Below are 18,527 nucleotides of genomic sequence, written 5' to 3'. Positions count from 1 at the left end.
CTTTGTGTGCAGCCCTGTAAGGTGAGGTAGGGGCGGGAGGGGGGGCGCATTAGTAATGCGCATCTAAGCAATATATTTTCCGAGCGCAAAGTGAGAATACTGAGCAGCCTTCTTTCAAATCAAATTAAGTTTGCTAGCAATTTTACCCCAGTACTCCTCAACATGGATATATGTCCATATACAGTGCCTATAGCTTCCTACTTCCACTTGACATTTGGAACACTTTTCAGACAAACTTGGGTTCATTCTGTGTCTGAGCTGTGGTGTGATCTGCAAGCGATGTAATATTCTAAACTGGGTCTCTCTGGTTCTGTTATATATGGAGAGCTCTCTAGCTAACCGCCATATTTCCAACCATGTAGATTCATCTATTGTAAGATTTAAATCTGCATTCCATTTGCATTAAAGATACACTAAGTTCATATTGCTGGCAGAGTTGAGATCAGCATATCTCTGACCAAGAACTGCTTTCTGGCCTCTATCAAGAAGTAAACGTTCCATCTTCCGGCAGTCAAAGTCATGTCTGCTTTGATTCTGAATGAAGCTGCAGATTTGCAGATACCTGAAGAAGTTACTGGGGAGACCATATTTCTGTCGGATTTGTTCAAATGTAAGCATCACTACTCCTTTATCAAATATATGTCTCAGCGTTAAAATCCCCCTCTCCTCCCATATCTTAAATCCCATGTCAGAGGCAAAATCTATGTTCCCGTATATAGGAGCTATATTTGGGACAGCTAAGCCACCCTGCTCTACAGACATTTGCAACTTGGCCATTTTTAGTCGTAGTTTCTTTCTGTTCCATATAAATGAACTGATCCAGCCTTTTACTCTTCTAATTATTTTATTATTATAAAAATAGGGACCATTTGAAAGATGTAAAGAAGTCTTGGAAGAATTTCATTTTGGTAAGCTTCTTCCCTCATTGCCGTGGAAGATGTCGGCCATCTGTCCAGGTCGTCACATACTGCTTCAGAGGTTCGTTGGCCTTGTACAGTTGCTTCGCTGCTGATGTGATGGGATCCCAGATAAGTAAGCCTGTGGGTCCATTAAATGGCGGAGAGCCGAGATGAGTTGCCGTCGGCATACTTCAGACTTAGAAAAATGTATTTTATACCCTGAGAATTTACTAAATTGATTCATTATCTTAAAAACAGCTGGTATAGATTTTGTTGGGTTAGTTATAAAAAGCAATATATCATCAGCATATAAGGCTATTTTATGATCTTTCTCACCAACTGAAATTCCAGTGATATCTTGGCTATTTCTTATAGCTACTGCAAGGGGCTCGATTGCTATAGCAAACAACAAGGGATAAAGGCCATCCCTGCCTGGTTCCCCTGACCAAAGGAAAGTAGGTGGAGCTGGCCTTTGATCCACAGCCCACGCGCCTGTATTAATCAACTTAACCCAGCTGCTGAAAGCATCTCCAAGCCCAACGCATTCCAAGTTGTAAAAAAGAAAGTGCCCACCATCAACCTGTCAAAGGCTTTTCAGCATCTAGACTTATTATCTACTGGACCAACAGCTGATGCGACAACTGAATTACATTTAACAACAACCTTCTCTATATTGTTACAGGAGTTCCTGCCAGTAATGAACCCTGTCTGATCAGTGTAAATAAATGGAGGGCAGAACTCTCTCAAGACAGCCGCACAAAAATTTTGGATAATATTTTAAAATCAACATTTAGGAGACTAATAGGTCGATATGAAGAGCATTCATCAGCTGGTTTTCCTTTTAAGTATGAGACAATATTGGCTTCTGTAAGTGATCAGGTAAAGAGCCTTTGTTAAATGAGCTCTGATTTAAAATCTTTATAGAACTCACTGCTGTCTGGGCCTGGAGACTTTGCTGATTGTAAGGTCGCAATGCCTCTAGAATTCCTGCTTCATAATTGGTCCATTCCAGTTTTGCCATAAATTTATCAATCAAGTCATGTGCTTCTGGGGGCCTTCACTGCTATATAACTGGCTATAAAATGCCTCTAAAAAACCTTACAGATATTAAGTGTGGTCAGACTTACATGTCCTTCTTTACTTTAATTGTCTGAGAGCCAGTCTCTTGTTCACTAGTCTTGCAAGATACTTACTTGGTTTTATTACCATACTCATATAATCTTTGTTAGCGAGTCGAATACTCTGCTCGTCAGAGTGAGCAAGAATTCAGAGATGTTCTTGTGCCAGCATTGCTTTCAATTAATTCAGAGGGGTATTTTGCATATGTCTTCTCCAGATCAGCGAGTTCGCCTTCTAATTTTCTTTGGGCTTCTAAAGATTTTGTTGTTTACTTCTAGTATAGGGATAATAAGGCCTCTAGCATAAAACCTTACATGTTTCCCAAAATATTATGGAGTTATATCTGGGGTTTTATTTATTTCATAAAATATGTTGAATTCTGATTTAAAGTAAGAAATAATTTGGGATCTCGTAAGTGTGTTAATTGACACCTCCAGGAATTAAAGAGCACGTTCTCTCGGTAAAGAGCACTGTAGTATTGTGTGTGTCACAATGCATTCGCGGATCCCAAGCAACAGGGAAAGCATTAACTTAGGGATACAAAAATGTATTCTAGAGCTACCTCTTCACGCCTGGAAAGTGCCTCTTTGTAGATGGTGTACAGTTCTCTACTTCTCTCCTCCTCCACCCTCCCTAGGATCTGCGGCTCCTGTCAATAGGGGTTTCAAGTGGCGTGAGCCCCCCCCCCACAATACACTTCAGTTTCGTTCAGCAACTCCAGAATGCCTTCTGACAACGCTCGTGGGTGAGTGGGAGGCGCATAAACATTGTTGAGATGTATTTTCCCTCCCGCGACCTTCTTTTTATCTACCGCCACTACTGTCCTTACGCGGTTCACGTTTACGGGAAGTTGTCTTATTTATCTGTACACCCCTCTGCTGTTTGTGTGAGGAGAATGTCCTACCCAGTCCGTCACCGCTTAAGTGTGGTCTTGATCCTTCAAGGGTTTCCTGTGGCGGAGCTTTCCACTCCTTCCTTTTGGGGTGGTCTTCTTTCTCTCACTGGATGTGAATGCCCCGTCCTTCCACGTCCAGAGTTTAATACTAGGAATCTCATAGTTAAATAGTACATAGCATCTTTTTTTTGCTACTCATCACTGTCACACATTTTATCATTATCCATAGCCCACATCCAGCATGGGCAGCATAAATAGTATATAGCAACGGGACTGAGTGTGCTGTAACATGTAACAAACAGTGGCCATTCCTGGAACAAAACTATTTACAAAAACTAACACTAGGTCCTTCACAAACCGTTCTAGAACCTCTGAACTTGAGATCCTAACATAGAGAGCAGGATCAAACCTCCTTTCAGGTGGAGGACCCCTTGCCTAACGCTAAATGCAAGCACTCTCCCAACTTGTCTGGCACAGTAAGTTGTAGTAGCAGTGGCTGTAAAATAGGCAGACACCATCCCTACCCATCATAAGTAACAATAATAATAACCATATGTAAATCCAACAATAAAGCCGATAAAATAGAAAGCAAAAACACAATTGGTAGAGAACTGGTCCTGATGGCAGTTAAATATCATCCTATCACAAGAACAAACACAAAAAAAAGGAAAAAGTTCAGTCCTGCCTCTCAAACCCGTATCTTAAGAGCCTCTCATGAGCTTCAAACTTCCACCTGCACATCATAGGACAGCTACAGAGAGTCAACAATGCTGAAGCCTCTTCTGGAGAATGGAAAGTTTTAACCGTTCATTCACTGTAATCCGAGGGAAGCGGGGTAGATCAGGCTTAACGAGCTCCCTCGATGTTCTGGAGCTTCTTCCGTACCTGATCAGATTCGCGTCGTCTTTCTGTGTAGCAGCAGCAAGTCGGGAAGAAGTGAATTCTGGCTCCATCCTCTTTGATTCGTCTAGCCCGCATCCATCACCCTTGACGGTCACTGAAGTTGTGAAACCTCACTATCATTGCACGATGGAAATCTTGAGGTCTGGGGACCCGGGAGCCTGTGTGCCCTCTCCAACTTGACACCGCCCGCTTTGGTGTTCAGCTGTAGTAGCTGGGGAATCCAGGACTCCACGAACTTTGTTGGGTTTGTCCCCTCCAGGTTCTTTTGCAGGCCAATAATCCTCAGGTTTTTTGCGTCGGCCTCTGTTATCATAATCCGAAAGCCGCTCTGTCAGCTGTTTTCGCTGTTTTTTCCAAAGCAAGCAAGCACCTATCAGCATCAATAGACCCATTTTTCCACCACTAAAATTCTCCTGCTCCGCCTCACTGACACGGTCAGTGACTTCTTTCAAACTCTGAGAGATATTTAGTGATATCGTGCAGCATCTTTTCTAGTTTTTCATCCATCATAATATGTAGTATGTATCTTTCTTCTTCTCTCGAAGTTGTTTTAGAAGGCATTTTACCCGTAGGTTCGCAAAAATCGGTCCAGAGACATCACTCAGTAGTCACTCACTCCGATTTTCCGTGATATTTATCGCCACCAAGAATAAAAATGCTAATATTGTAGGATGAGTGTGCCAGAGCTCCAACCAAGCGTGGCTACTCAGTCGCTTGCATCACCGAGTCCTATTTTGTCTTTTTGTTGTTCTACTGATGATCCCTTTCTCTTCCCTGTCTATGGTCAGGTATGAAGACTTGGCCAGGTTTCCTCTCCAGAAGACCAGGGAACTCTATAGCTTTCGGTTTGGTTCTGGACCACGCGTGGAGGATTGGATCATCAACACACCGGGGCGGCAGTGATCTGTCATCCCGGCAGAAGTTCACCACAGTTGGGACTCTGCTGTAATGCGGAAAACTGGAGGGTGAAGCTTTTCCTTTGACATGGTGGTCTACACACAGACTGTCTGCCAACCACTACTTGATCTCCTTGGATACAAGACAGTCTTCCACCCCGAGAGACTGAGAACCTCTCACACTCTTTGGTGGAGGACAGGACGTTCCACCCATTTTTTTAAAGAACGAAGACATACATAAATACATCTAATGTGGGTTTATGAAACAGCCAGAACAGACAGTAAGTTTAGAAGCAGAGATGAGTAGTCCAAACTGTTTGGACTGACTCATTTGGATATCCTTACTCCATCGTGGCAAAGAAGAGCTGTGTACACACCTGTTTCTACTCCAAAGTTCCATAAAACAATCTATCTATCTATCTATCTATCTATCAGCTATCTACTATCTATCTCTATCTATCTATCTACATCTATCTATCTATCTATCTACTATCTATCTATCTATCTATCTATCTATCTATCTATCTATCTATCTATCTATCTATCTATCTTCTCTACCTCATTTCTAACCCCTTTTGCACACCATTGACAATTTAAACCAGAATATGATGATATCATTTTGTTTGAATCAATCAGATCATCTCATCATTTTGAAACTGCAGTATGTAGATTTACATCTGAGCTTGATCATTTATTATAGAACCATATTAAGTGCAGTGTTTATTCATTTAAAAACCTCTCATCACAAGACGTTTCCATGTTGCAGTGAGATATTTTCATAATGAAACATGTTTTCTTGTTAATTACTAGGATGACAAATTATTCTAGCATAAGCAAAGTAGTTTTGTCGTTATAACTATGTATCATTCCAAAAAAAACAACAACAACACCTCCTGCTTACTACACAAATCAAATTCATAAAACTTCAATCTTATGTGCCACATTGATCACAGATCAGCCTCAACCAAGGATACAAGGCAGGCAAGGCAAGGCAGAGCCAGTTTATTTGTATAGCACAATTCGTACACAAGGCAATTCATAGTGCTTTACAGAGGCAAGGAAAAACATTGACATTAAGACAACAATCAGCAATAATAATAAAGAAAGTTCTTTAAAAGAGCTCAGCCACATGAGCACGTGATAAATTTTTTGAACCTGGAATTTAAAAGTGCTAAGAGTTGGGGCTGATTCAGTCCTGCTGGGAGTTTGTTCCAGTTGTGACAGCATAACTGCTAATGCTGCTTCAACTGTCTGGTTTGAACTCTGTGCTCCATATCTGACCTGAGTCATAGATCTCAGAGCCCTACGGGGTCTATATTCTCTAGCAATGTTCATTTAATTTTGGGGCCTAAACCACCAGTGATTTGTAAACTAGTAGCAGAACTTTAAAATCTATTCTGTGGCTAATGGGAGCCATGTAAAGACTTAAGAACTGGGGTGATGTGTTCTGATCTCTTTGTTCTGGTCAAAACGCGAGCTGCTGCGGTGGAATGAGCTGCAGCGTTTGATACTTTTTGGGGGAGTCCAGTCAAAAGACCATTACAGTAGTCAAGTCTACTGGAGATGAAAGCATGGAGCAGCTCGCCTGATCGGTTTTGGGACATAAAGCCTAAATCGGGATAATGTTCTTAAGTTGGTAGAAGGGCTGTTTTGGTGACTGATTTTATGTGACTGTTGAAGGTCAAGATCTGAGTCTATCAACACGGCAAGGTTTCGGACTTGGTCTTTAGTTTGGAGAACATACCAAGGTTGTTACTGACACCAACCCTCTTCTCTTTATTGCCAAAACAATACCTCATTTTTTTCTTGATTTAACTGAAGAAAATTTTGGGTTCATCCAATTTTTGACTTGCTCAGACAGTTACACAATGACTCTATAGGACTGCAGTCACTGGGGACAGCGCAAGATATATCTGTGTGTCATCTGCAAACTATAATAGTGACATTAGAATTCGCAGAATTTGACCCAAAGCAGCATATATAGGCTGAAACAAAAGGGGTCCAAGGGGTCCAAGAACTGACCCCTGAGAACCCACATGTCACAACCCGCAGTGAAGAATCAGCTACTGTATACATCTATACATAATTTCCATTTCCATTAAATTTTTCATTTGTATCTTTAATATATAAATATTTACAATAACAGCATGTTTATTTGATAAATTAAAAACTATGATTTTTGTACATATTAAAACTACAGAAACTAAATGTGGTAAATGTCAGCATACCCTGTCTTGTTTTCAATTTCAATTTTGAATTATTATATTAGCGCCATATCATAACAAAAGTTATCTAATGACACTTTTCATGCAGAGCAGTCTAGACCATACTCTTTAGGTACATCTGAGCAGCCTGGTTGGGATGGGGTCTAAGAGAGAGGCTGACGGTTTAAATTATGAAGAAATTAAATGGAATAATTTGATGAAGTCGATGGGAGAAAAACAATCTAAATATATTATCAGGTTTTACAGGTTTTTCATCAGCATATTTTCAGGTTCATTGTTCTCCACACAGCCTTTAAATCAAGACTTTTGATACTTGTCCCCACAAAGCAGGAAATTAAACTCAATAAAATGTCAACCATCATTGTCAGTTTTTCTATCTGATGTCTCTTAGGTATGGCCGGATCTGTCTTTTTTATAACAACATATGGTTTCATTTAATACCAAAAAACTGACTCAAATGTTCTAACATGATTAAAAAAGATGTTTTTGTGTATCAGTTTGGTGGTATAATTTATTTTATAGCCCAACCGTCACAAAGTAACATTTGCCTCAGAGGGCTTACAATCTGTACAGGGAGTGACACCCTCTGTCTAGACCCTCGGTTCCAGTGAGGAAAAACTTTAACAGGGAAAAAGGGGTGGAAAGAAACTCAGGAAGAGCCACAGAGGAGGGATCCCTCTCCCAGGACGACGACGTGCAATGTATGTCACGTGTACAGAAAAAATCAAACACAAACATATTGTACAATTACACTGACTGAAAAGGACAATGAATCACAATGGAATGATAAAAATGACAATGAATCACAATTGAATGAGTAAATGAACAATGAATCACAATGAATGAGAAAGTGATTACAGAAGAGCAGTGGAACCTGTGATAGAAATAGAGAGACACAGATGCACAGCAGCAGCAAATCATCAACTAACTAAAACTGTAATGGAGATATGGTAGCAATAATGACAGTGGTAATATGTGTAGTGGATGTCAACAGACAACAGCAGCAGCCACGATCCATGAGAACATGCTGCATGACAGAGCACAGAAACTCCAGGGAAGAAGTTTTAGTTAGTAACATGTAGTAATGAAATGGACATGTATGCACCCCGAGCGAACATGTTCCGTCGCCCTGACGGCCGACCGTGCCGCCCCTGGATGCGCCCTGCCGATGTGAGAGAGAGAGGAAGACAGAAAAGAGAGTTTTCAGTAAGGAGATTGACTGCTCGTTACCATACCATGCCTGACTAGGATACCCTGAAGCGAGAGAGAGAGAGAGGGGTGGGGGGAGTCCCCCGCAGTCCTATACTTAATGCAGCATAACTAAGGGATGACCTGAGGCCAGCCCTGACTATAAGCTCTATCAAAAAGGAAAGTCTTAAGGTCTATTCTAAAGGTGTTGACCGTGTCTGCCTCCTGAACCCAGAAGGTAGTTTGTTTCTACAGAAGAGGAGCCTGATAGGCTGAAAGTCTGCTCCCAATCTACTTTTGGGACTATAGAAACCACAAGGAACCCGCGTCCTGAGAGCGAGTGTTCTAGCAGGGGTACTAAGGTATTATAGCTCTTTTAGAGTAGATGGTGCCTGACCATGAAGAGCTTGTAAGTAAGGAGAAAAATTTAAATTCATTCTAGAATTTAACAGGTAGCCAGCGCAAGGAAGCCAAAATGGGAGAGATGTGACTCTGATCTTGGTTCCTGTCAGAACACGGCGCACAGGCATTCTGAATTACCTGCAAAGTCCTAAGAGACTATTAGAGGAGCCTGAAACAAAAGTTACAATAGTCCAGCCTTAGAAGAATCTGCTTGGATACAGTGCGGTCTGGCGATCATGTTTACATAAGTGGAAGAATGCAGTCCTTGAAATTTGTTTTATGTGGATGTGTAAAGGACAAAATCCTGATCAAAAACAACTCCAAGATTCTTTACAGTGGAGTCGGAGGCCAGGGTGATCCATCTAAATAACGTAAGTCGCGCTAGAAAGATTTTCGGAGGTGTTTGGGTCCAATTACAAGAACTTCAGTTTTGTTCTGAATAGTTTTTTTTCATCAGCTTGACGATAAATATAATTGGGTGTCGTCAGCATAACAATGAAAATTGATAGAGTGATTCCTAATAAGTTTCCGAAGGAAGCATATATAAACTGAATAGAAGTGTCCTAGCACAGAACTTACTTTCTGTGGAATCTGTACGGCACTCGTTGTAGGAGTTATGCCTGAAACAGAAGAAGTACTCAAAACCAGTTTACTGGACTTGTGCCGGGGGTTTGGTTGTTTGCACTGCACTAACCTGTGTTGACAGGTTGATTGCTGATTGACTGCAAGGTGTGTTTCATGGTGCAGGTTTCTACACAGGGATCCAAGCTGCCAGCTGATGTAGGGCACAGCCTCATTCTCTTTAACCAGATCAGCAAATGATATTTCACCAATTCACCCTAGTTTAGAAAAAGAATGATGCCATAACAGTAACAGTGACTGTGCTTGGCAAAACAACGATATGAACTGAATTAATCTCCCGCACCAAATGAAAAGAATTATGTTGAGTTTCCCTCTGATGTCCTTTGGTTGCCTCTGCCTCACTTGTTGCAAAATGAGTTTGCTATGCACGATAGACAACGGTAAAGGAAAAAGCTAAAGAGCTAATTGTTGAGTTATCCAGGCACTAGCAGTCCTAGAAACTAACTCGCCAGACTGGGAGCTGCCTTTACACTTCTAGTACAGAGCTTTGGATAAGATACCACCAGGCAGGCGCCTTACCTGGTCATGAATAATTTACATGTTAACTTTAGTCCTCCTTCCCTCCCTTCTCTTGTCATGTTAGGCGTTCGTCTGTGATGGACGGAGGTTTTCATTTCCAGATGTTCTGGATTCACAACCTCACCACCTTACTGTACACAATTAAGGCAAAGTGATTTGGTATATTGTTGCTAGTTAATAATAACAGAGTTTTTTTTACAGTCAGTTCTAACTTGTTATAATAGAATAATTATAGGATACAACAACTGGCTTAGGCTGAAAAAGTCTCACAGTCTTGAGAAAGACTATTCATGTCAAAAAGCAAACGAATTAAATTGAGAGAGCGAGGGGTGATGGAGAAAGGAAAAACTCAGGAAGAAGTAACATGGCAGAAGGAGGGAGAGAAGAAAGTGTGAGAAACACCACCCGGAGGCATGGCAGCAAATGTAAATGAATTTATTTTCCTCACATATAAAAATGTACGTAATTCACTCCCGGCCTAATTACAAAATTCACACAAAAGCAAAACAGTTTGGGTCTTCAACTATCTGCATCATATTGGACAGGTTAGTCACCTTTACTATAACAGTACATGCTGTGATAAAAAGTGTATTTCTCACATCACAGAGCATTTTGGCAAGCTGTGTTCCTGTCTGCTGTCTGTCTGTCGCTGTCCTGTCTTCCTGTCTGTCTGTCCCTTCTGTCCTGTCGGTCTCTGTGCTTCATACAGCTGTGAACACTCCTGGTGACCATCATCTGTTTGGTGTCTCTCGCTTATAACAAACGCGCAGCTGACAAAGTGCAAAAACAACAAATACAAATACAAAGTTCAATATTCTCAGTTCCACGGTCTGTTATTTCTGATCATTTTCGGAAGAACTCTCTGTATTACACACAGAAGTTTAATTGTTTCCACTTTTGAATGTGTCAGATAACCTGCTATGACAGCCAACTCGAAATAATTACACAAACAGTAAAGTCCTTTATCTATAATGAATGAAGAAACTATTCTAAAAAATCAGTGGACAAAATAACATTTGACTGCGCGGGTTTTGGGTCCATGACAATACTAAAAGACTGGCCATTAAAATACTGTACATGGGCAGGTTGCGTTGACATTTTGACCGGTATTGCTGTTTTCTTTCTGGGCACATTAAGCACATAGAAGAAAATAAGTCACTGATCTGTAATCTGATTTTGGGAAAGAATCCCACCAAACAGAGATCTTAGCTAGTAAGAAAGTGTCTCAAGTTTAACAGATCGCCCTCTACACTTTCAGTATTAGATAACATAAGCTTATTTCTTTCCATCGGTGGGCATGTTTGACTTTTCATAATGTTTATGTTTCTTTCAACCCTTTTTTACAACATATTTCACAAATAAACTGAGATATGATGTGACAATTGGCTGTAGCCGTGTGTCTGTAAAAGGGGAACACATAAATTGTCTGTGGTAAACAGGCTCCAGTATACTGGTCTATCACTTATATGGTACTGTAGGTTGCCAGTAAAAACATGCGTGCCATTGTAATACAGGTACATCACATCAGAGATCAAGTAAAGGGACATGATCTCAATAACTAAATATAACATGGATGGATGGCGGCTGATTATGGAAATCACATATGCAAATAATCTGCTTGGACATTGACACAGAAATCTCATCTCTGGTTAATAACGCCATTATTGATGGAACTCTGTTTTTTCTGCTGCAATGCAGAGGTCCTGGACAGCGCAACAGTCCTGTTTAACAAAAGATATTTTTTTTTGCTGGATGACAACTTTTTTGTGGATATGAGACGTGTGTGTGTGCGCCATGCAGGTACACACACAGGCACAAGAACTTAATACTAATACAAAATAGTTGCTTTAAAGCTTCTTCTGTGTCTGCCTGTAAGTGTCGTTTTCAAACTCAGTGGCTCAAGAGTTGCCCGCAGATAATAATTCTATCTTACCTGTCATGAAACCATCCCAAAATCTACAACGTGTTTGATTTTTCAGTCATTACAACTTTGTTTCACTCGGCGATCACTCCAACCTGTCCTGGTGTCTCGGCTACCAGGATTTTACTAAGAATAAGATGCATCGATTCACAAACACATTAGATGGACATGCTATAATGGCTGCATATGTTTATGGTCATAATGCCCCACATATAATGAACTCTACAACTCAATACCGCTGAACCACAGATGAACAAGGGTAAGGGGAGTGGGGGTGGTGTTGATATAACCTTAATGTTACTGATGAAAGAAAAAAAACATGCCTTCAACCTTTCTCTGACAAGAACGATAAAGACTCAACAAACCTCTCAATTCAATTTTATCCTTATTAGAAACTTTGTCATGTAGTCAGCGGTCCAATGCAGGCAGCTTGCTTGCATGGAAGAGTATTTTAATTTGGTATGGCGGGTGAATATTATCAGTACACACATCACCTCATATTGAACATTTGATGAATGAAATATAAATCTTGCTTCTTGTCTGCATTAACTAACAAACTACAGCATTACAATCAAAGACACCATGGGTACACCTTATTCGTTCAGGGAGGAAAACTGTGAACAGCAACATTCTAAACTGTTTACCGTTGTGATCAAGATCAGGGACAAATGATTGTCGCCATGCCCTTTCGGTTCCAAGATACTTCCCCGCGTGCACTTTTTTGGTGTCATATTAAACCTTAAACCATAAATCTATTGTAGGCTGTATTTTCTCTTCCTTTTCGGTGATTTGTGCAGAAAACAGACAACCGAAAAGCAAAGAACAAACATAATACAGGGCTGGCAGAACAAAACCGACCTCCCTGGCAGTTTAATATCTGACTCATGGGGGCAGACTAAGGGTAAGCTAAGACTATCTATGAAGCAGTTAGTTGAATTGAAACTAACTGCACCACCAAACACACTGACCCTAAGAGGATTCTTTAGAGTGAACTCAGCACACTTAGTTTCCCTTTGTGGTTTCTTGGCCAGGTGTCCTGTCTCGAGATCTAGCACTATTGTCCTTGGTTAGGCTGCACAGTATTTAGCCGTCCAGTTGTCTGTTGGTGTAATGCGTCAGTCATGAATTCCTATCAGACCTAACTCACAAAAAGCAGCGTAAGAAAGGATTCATGAGAGTTGATGAATGAAGACTTAGGTTGTGGCAAGTGGAAAGTAAACATGTTGTAAGTTTCACGAACTGACCATGTAACAGAAAATAACAAACTGAGCAGTAACATGCAACGCAGAGCTGAATCAACTCTTCTTCTGGATTCTCACTAGGATCGGTAGCATCTCTTACCTAACCAGTCCATTTACAGGTATACCATGTATCCAAACTCAAACACAAAAGAAATCATCGACTTTATATAACTCTTAACGAAAGTTTAACTCGAGTTGAGTTTAAAGGAACTGTGTGTCACTCGGTGTTCAGGCATGCAGATACAAGCAATCTTCTCTCCGTAATCGCTGATGTTTTCTGCTGTACGATCTGAAACGTTGCTCCCATGCATCATGGGACATTTAGTAAAACTGAACTTCGCAAACTTTTCTCAAACGCCATGTGCAATGGAGTTCCAGATTGACAATGACTTGACTGACGTCTCCTGTGGCCTCTGTATCTTTATAGCTGCAATGAGTGAATACATGCTGTGATGAAAAATCCATTTCGAACAATTCGAGTAATTTTGCTCTCACGCAGCCCTCAACCACACACACACACACACACACACACACACACAACACACACACACACACCACACACACAGCCACTGTCCAATCAGTCAGCTTTGTCCTCTTCCTCCTTGGTGTGACTTTACTTGCCACCACAGGATCCCACTGCGCCACACCTCCTGTACCATGGAGACGCTCCCTTTGACCATCCCATCCCACGCTGGCTGCCGGCAACGCTGTCACAGCTTCACCTTGTCCCAGCTCAAAACTTTTAGTTCCGACCCACCCACGCCCCCCCAGGGTTGCACCACGGCGCTTCGTGTCATGCTGAACAGGCCGCCGCCCCCACTCTCCACACAACTCCTCCTTCTTCCCTGGGGTGGGTCCTTAATCTGTGCCTGAGCTAGCAAACAGAGACCGAGATGAGCAAGACAGTCAAGAGACAGATATAGAGACGCAAGTGAAAGAGACAGAGACATGGACAGAAATACAAACTGAAAAACATGTATAGTCATCTACCTAAAGGAATAGATGGTTCAGTAGAGCTGTGATTCTCTGTTAGCCTGGCTACAGTGCTGAAGAGAAATCTGTGGTTGTTCCTATTCTCCTCAATTAAAGAAGAGTAATAGGCTGCTCTGGCATTACGGAGAGCCTTCCTGTATGTTTTGAGATTATCTTGCCAGGCTAGATGAAATTCTTCCAGTTTAGTGGCACGCCATTTGCGTTCAGATTTACGTGCCTCTTACTTTAATTTACGAGTCTGCTGGCTATACCATGGTGCTAGCCTTCTTTGTTTGATTATCTTCTTTTTCAGAGGTGCAATAGAGTCTAGAGTTGTCCGTAATGAGCCTGTAATACTATCAACAAGATGGTCTATTACTTTGTAAAATATCACTTTGTGTCAGCCCTTAATTGTAGCTGGAGCATTATTAATCCATCTAAGCAATATATTTTTCCGAGCAGCAAATGTGAGAATACTGAGCAGCCTTCTTTCAAATCAAATTAAGTTTGCTAACAATTTTACCCCAGTACTCCTCAACATGGATATATGTCCATATACAGTGCCTATAGCTTCCTACTTCCACTTGACATTTGGAACACGACCTTAGACTAATAGGTCGATATGAAGAGCATTCATCAGCTGGTTTTCCTTTTTTAAGTATGAGACAAATATTGGCTTCTGTAAGTGATCTAGGTAAAGAGCCTTTGTTAAATGAGCTCTGATTTAAAATCTTTATAGAACTCACTGCTGTCTGGGCCTGGAGACTTTGCTGATTGTAAGGTCTGCAATGCCTCTAGAACTTCCTGCTTCATAATTGGTCCATTCCAGTTTTGCCATAAATTTATCAATCAAGTCATGTGCTTCTGGGGGCTCTTCACTGCTATATAACTGGCTATAAAATGCCCTAAAAACCTTACAGATATTAAGTGTGTCAGACTTACTATGTCCTTCTTTATCTTTAATTGTCTGAGAGTCAGTCCTCTTGTTCACTAGTCTTGCAAGATACTTACTTGGTTTATTACCATACTCATATAATCTTTGTTTAGCGAGTCGAATACTCTGCTCAGCTCTATGAGTGAGCAGAGAATTCAGAGATGTTCTTGTAGCCAGCATTGCTTTCATATTAATATCAGAGGGGTATTTTGCATATGTCTTCTCCAGATCAGCGAGTTCGCCTTCTAATTTTCTTTGGGCTTCTAAAGATTTATGTTGTTTACTTCTAGTATAGGAGATAATAAGGCCTCTAGCATAAACCTTACATGTTTCCCACAATATTGATGGAGTTATATCTGGGGTTTTATTTATTTCATAAAATATGTTGAATTCTGATTTAAAGTAAGAAATTAATTTGGGATCACTAAGTAAGTGTTAATTGAACCTCCAGGAATTAGAAGAGCACTGTTTCTCGGTAAAGAGCAACTGTAAAAGTATTGTGATCAGAAATAGAAACAATTCCTATATCGCAAGACACAACAGAGGAAAGCATTAACTTAGGGATACAAAATAATGTATTCTAGAGCTACTCTTATAAGCACTGGAAAAAAAGTGAACTCTTTAGATGTAGGATGTACAGTTCTCTATACATCAATAAATCCACCCTCCACCCTAGGATCTGCAGGCATCCTGTCAATAAGCGGGTTCAAGTGGCAGTGAAAATCCCCACCCACAATACAACATTCAGTTTCAAGTTCAGCAAACTCCAAGAATGCCTTTCTGACAAAATCAGTAGGGTGATTGGGAGGCGCATAAACATTAAGAATTGAGATGTATTTCCCATACAGCAGACCCTTAATTATTATATATCATCCACTACTGTCCTTAACGCAAGGGAAGTGTCTTATTTATCATGATACATACCCCTCTGCTGTTTGATGTGTAAAAAGAGAAAAAAGTCTGACCAACCCAGTCCCGCTTAAGTTTAAGATGTTCTTGATCCTTCAAATGGGTTTCCTGTAGGAGGGCGATTTCCACTCCTTCCTTTTTGAAAGAGGTGAGAATCTTCTTTCTCTTCACTGGATGATGAATGCCCCGTACATTCCAAGTACAGAGTTTAATACTAGGAATACTCATAGTTAAATGAAGTACATAGCATATCTTAATTTTTTGCTACTCATCACTGTCACACATTTATCATTATCCATAGCCCACATCCAGCATGGGCAGCATAAATAGTATAGCAACGGGACTGAGTGTGCTGATAACATGTAACAAAACAGTGGCCATTCCTGGAACAAAACTATTTACAAAAACTAACACTAGGTCCTTCACAAACCGTTCTAGAACCTCTGAACTTGAGATCCTAACATAGAGAGCAGGTTCAAACCTCCTTTCAGGTGGAGGACCCCTTGCCTAACGCTAAAGCACTCTCCCAACTTGTCTGGCACAGTAAGTTGTAGTAGCAGTGGCTGTAAATATAGGCAGACACCATCCCTACCACTCATAAGTAACAATAATAATAACCATTATGTAAATCCAACAATAAAGCCGAATAAAATAGAAAGCAAAAACACAATTGGTAGAGAACTGGTCCTGATGGCAGTTAAAATAATCATCCTATCAACAAGAACAAACACAAAAAAAAGGAATAAAGTTCAGTCCTGCCTCTCAAACCCCGTATCTTAAGAGCCTCTCATGAGCTTCAAACTTCTCACCTGCACATCATAGGACAGCTACAGAGAGTCAACAAATGCTGAAGCCTCTTCTGGAGAATGGAAAGTTTTAACCGTGTCATTCACTGTAATCCTGAGGGAAGCGGGGTAGATCATGGCTTAACGAGCTCCCTCGATGTTCTGGAGCTTCTTCCGTACCTGATCAGATTCGCGTCGTCTTTTCTGTGTAGCAGCAGCAAAGTCGGGGAAGAAGTGAATTCTGGCTCCATCCTCTTTGATTCGTCTAGCTGCATCCATCACCCTTTGACGGTCACTGAAGTTGTGAAACCTCACTATCATTGCACGTGGAAATCTTGAGGTCTGGGGACCCGGGAGCCTGTGTGCCCTCTCCAACTTGACACAGCCTGCTTTGGTGTTCAGCTGTAGTAGCTGGGGAATCCAGGACTCCACGAACTTTGTTGGGTTTGTCCCCTCCAGGTTCTTTTGCAGGCCAATAATCCTTAGGTTTTTGCGTCGGCCTCTGTTATCATAATCCTGAAGCCGCTCTGTCAGCTGTTTTTCGCTGTTTTTTCCAAAGCAAGCAAGCACCTATCAGCATCAACAGACCCATTTTCCACCACTAAAATTCTCTGCTCCGCCTCACTGACACGGTCAGTGACTTCTTTCAAACTCTGAGAGATATTTGTAGTGATATCGTGCAGCATCTTTTCTAGTTTTTCATCCATCATAATATGTATGTATGTATCTTTCTTCTTCGATAGTTGTTTAGAAGGCATTTTACCCGTAGGTTTGCTCAAAAATCGGTCCAGAGACATCACTCAGAGTAGTCACTCCGATTTTCCGTGATATTTATCGCCACCAAGAATAAAAAATGCTAATATTGTAGGATGAGTGTGCCAGAGCTCCAACCAAGCGTGGCTACTCAGTCGCTTGCATCACCGGAGTCCTATTTTGTCTTTTTTGTTGTTCTACTGAATGATCCCTTTTCTCTTCCCTGTCTATGGTCAGGTATGAAGACTTGGCCAGGTTTCCTCTCCAGAAGACCAGGGAACTCTATAGCTTTCTTGGTTTGGTTCTGGACCACAGCGTGGAGGATTGGATCATCAACAACACCCGGGGCGGCAGTGATCTGTCATCCCGGCAGAAGTTCACCACAGTTCGGGACTCTGCTGCTAATGCGGAAAACTGGAGGGTGAAGCTTTCCTTTGACATGGTGGTCTACACACAGACTGTCTGCCAACCACTACTTGATCTCCTTGGATACAAGACAGTCTTCCACCCCAGAGAACTGAGAAACCTCTCACACTCTTTGGTGGAGGACAGGACGTTCCACCCATTTTTTTAAAGAACCGAAGACATACATAAATACATCTAATGTGGGTTTATGAAACCAGCCAGACAAGACAGTAAGTTTATGAAGCAGAGATGATGTAGTCCAAACTGTTTGACTGACTCATCTGGATATCCTTACTCCATCTGTGGCAAAGAAGAGCTGTGTACATCCACCTGTTTCTACTCCAAAGTTCCATAAAACAATCTATCTATCTATCTATCTATCTATCTATCTATCTATCTATCTATCTATCTATCTATCTATCTATCTATCTATCTATCTATCTATCTATCTACCTCATTTCTAGCCCCTTTTCCTCTGCAGCACCACTTGACATATTTAAACCAGAATATGATGATATCATTTGTTTGAATCAATCAGATCATCTCATCATTTTGAAACTGCAGTATGTAGATTTACATCTGAGCTTGATCATTTATTATAGAACCATATTAAGTGACAGTGTTATTCATTTTAAAAACCTCTCATCACAAGACGTTCCATGTTGCAGTGAGATATTTTCATAATGAAACATGTTTCTTGTTAATTACTATATGACAAATTATTCTAGCATAAGCAAAAGTAAGTTTTGTCGTTATAACTATGTATCATTCCAAAAAAAAAACAACAACAACTCCTGCTTACTACACAAAATCAAATTCATAAAACTTCAATCTTATGTGCCACATCTGATCACAGATCAGCCTCAACCACAGGATACAAGGCAAGGCAAGGCAAGGCAAGTTTATTTGTATAGCACAA

The 18,527-nt window shown here is 40.9% G+C and overlaps 2 protein-coding genes across 2 annotated transcripts in view; one reads left to right on the top strand and one right to left on the bottom strand.

The window, feature by feature from the left end:
- LOC104939683 (carbohydrate sulfotransferase 1) overlaps nt 1-18,521 on the top strand; it is a 66,857-nt gene extending 48,336 nt beyond the window's left edge. Inside the window, exon 6 of the mRNA XM_027273002.1 lies at nt 17,441-18,521. Within this exon, the coding sequence (XP_027128803.1) occupies nt 17,441-17,777 (337 nt within the window). The 3' untranslated portion in view covers nt 17,778-18,521. The remainder of the gene's footprint in view (nt 1-17,440) is intronic.
- The window catches only part of zgc:101566 (Transmembrane protein 263-B-like), a 25,536-nt gene continuing 20,368 nt past the window's right edge, over nt 13,360-18,527 (bottom strand). The window contains exon 4 of the transcript XR_003461342.1: nt 13,360-13,389. The gene's annotated coding sequence lies outside the window, so the exon portion shown is untranslated. The remainder of the gene's footprint in view (nt 13,390-18,527) is intronic.

The sequence above is a fragment of the Larimichthys crocea genome, chromosome XXI, assembly GCF_000972845.2.
Source record: "Larimichthys crocea isolate SSNF chromosome XXI, L_crocea_2.0, whole genome shotgun sequence".
Lineage (NCBI taxonomy): Eukaryota > Metazoa > Chordata > Actinopteri > Sciaenidae > Larimichthys > Larimichthys crocea.
The sequence above is the reverse complement of the archived record's forward strand: the minus strand, read 5'-3'. Positions and strand labels throughout refer to the sequence as shown.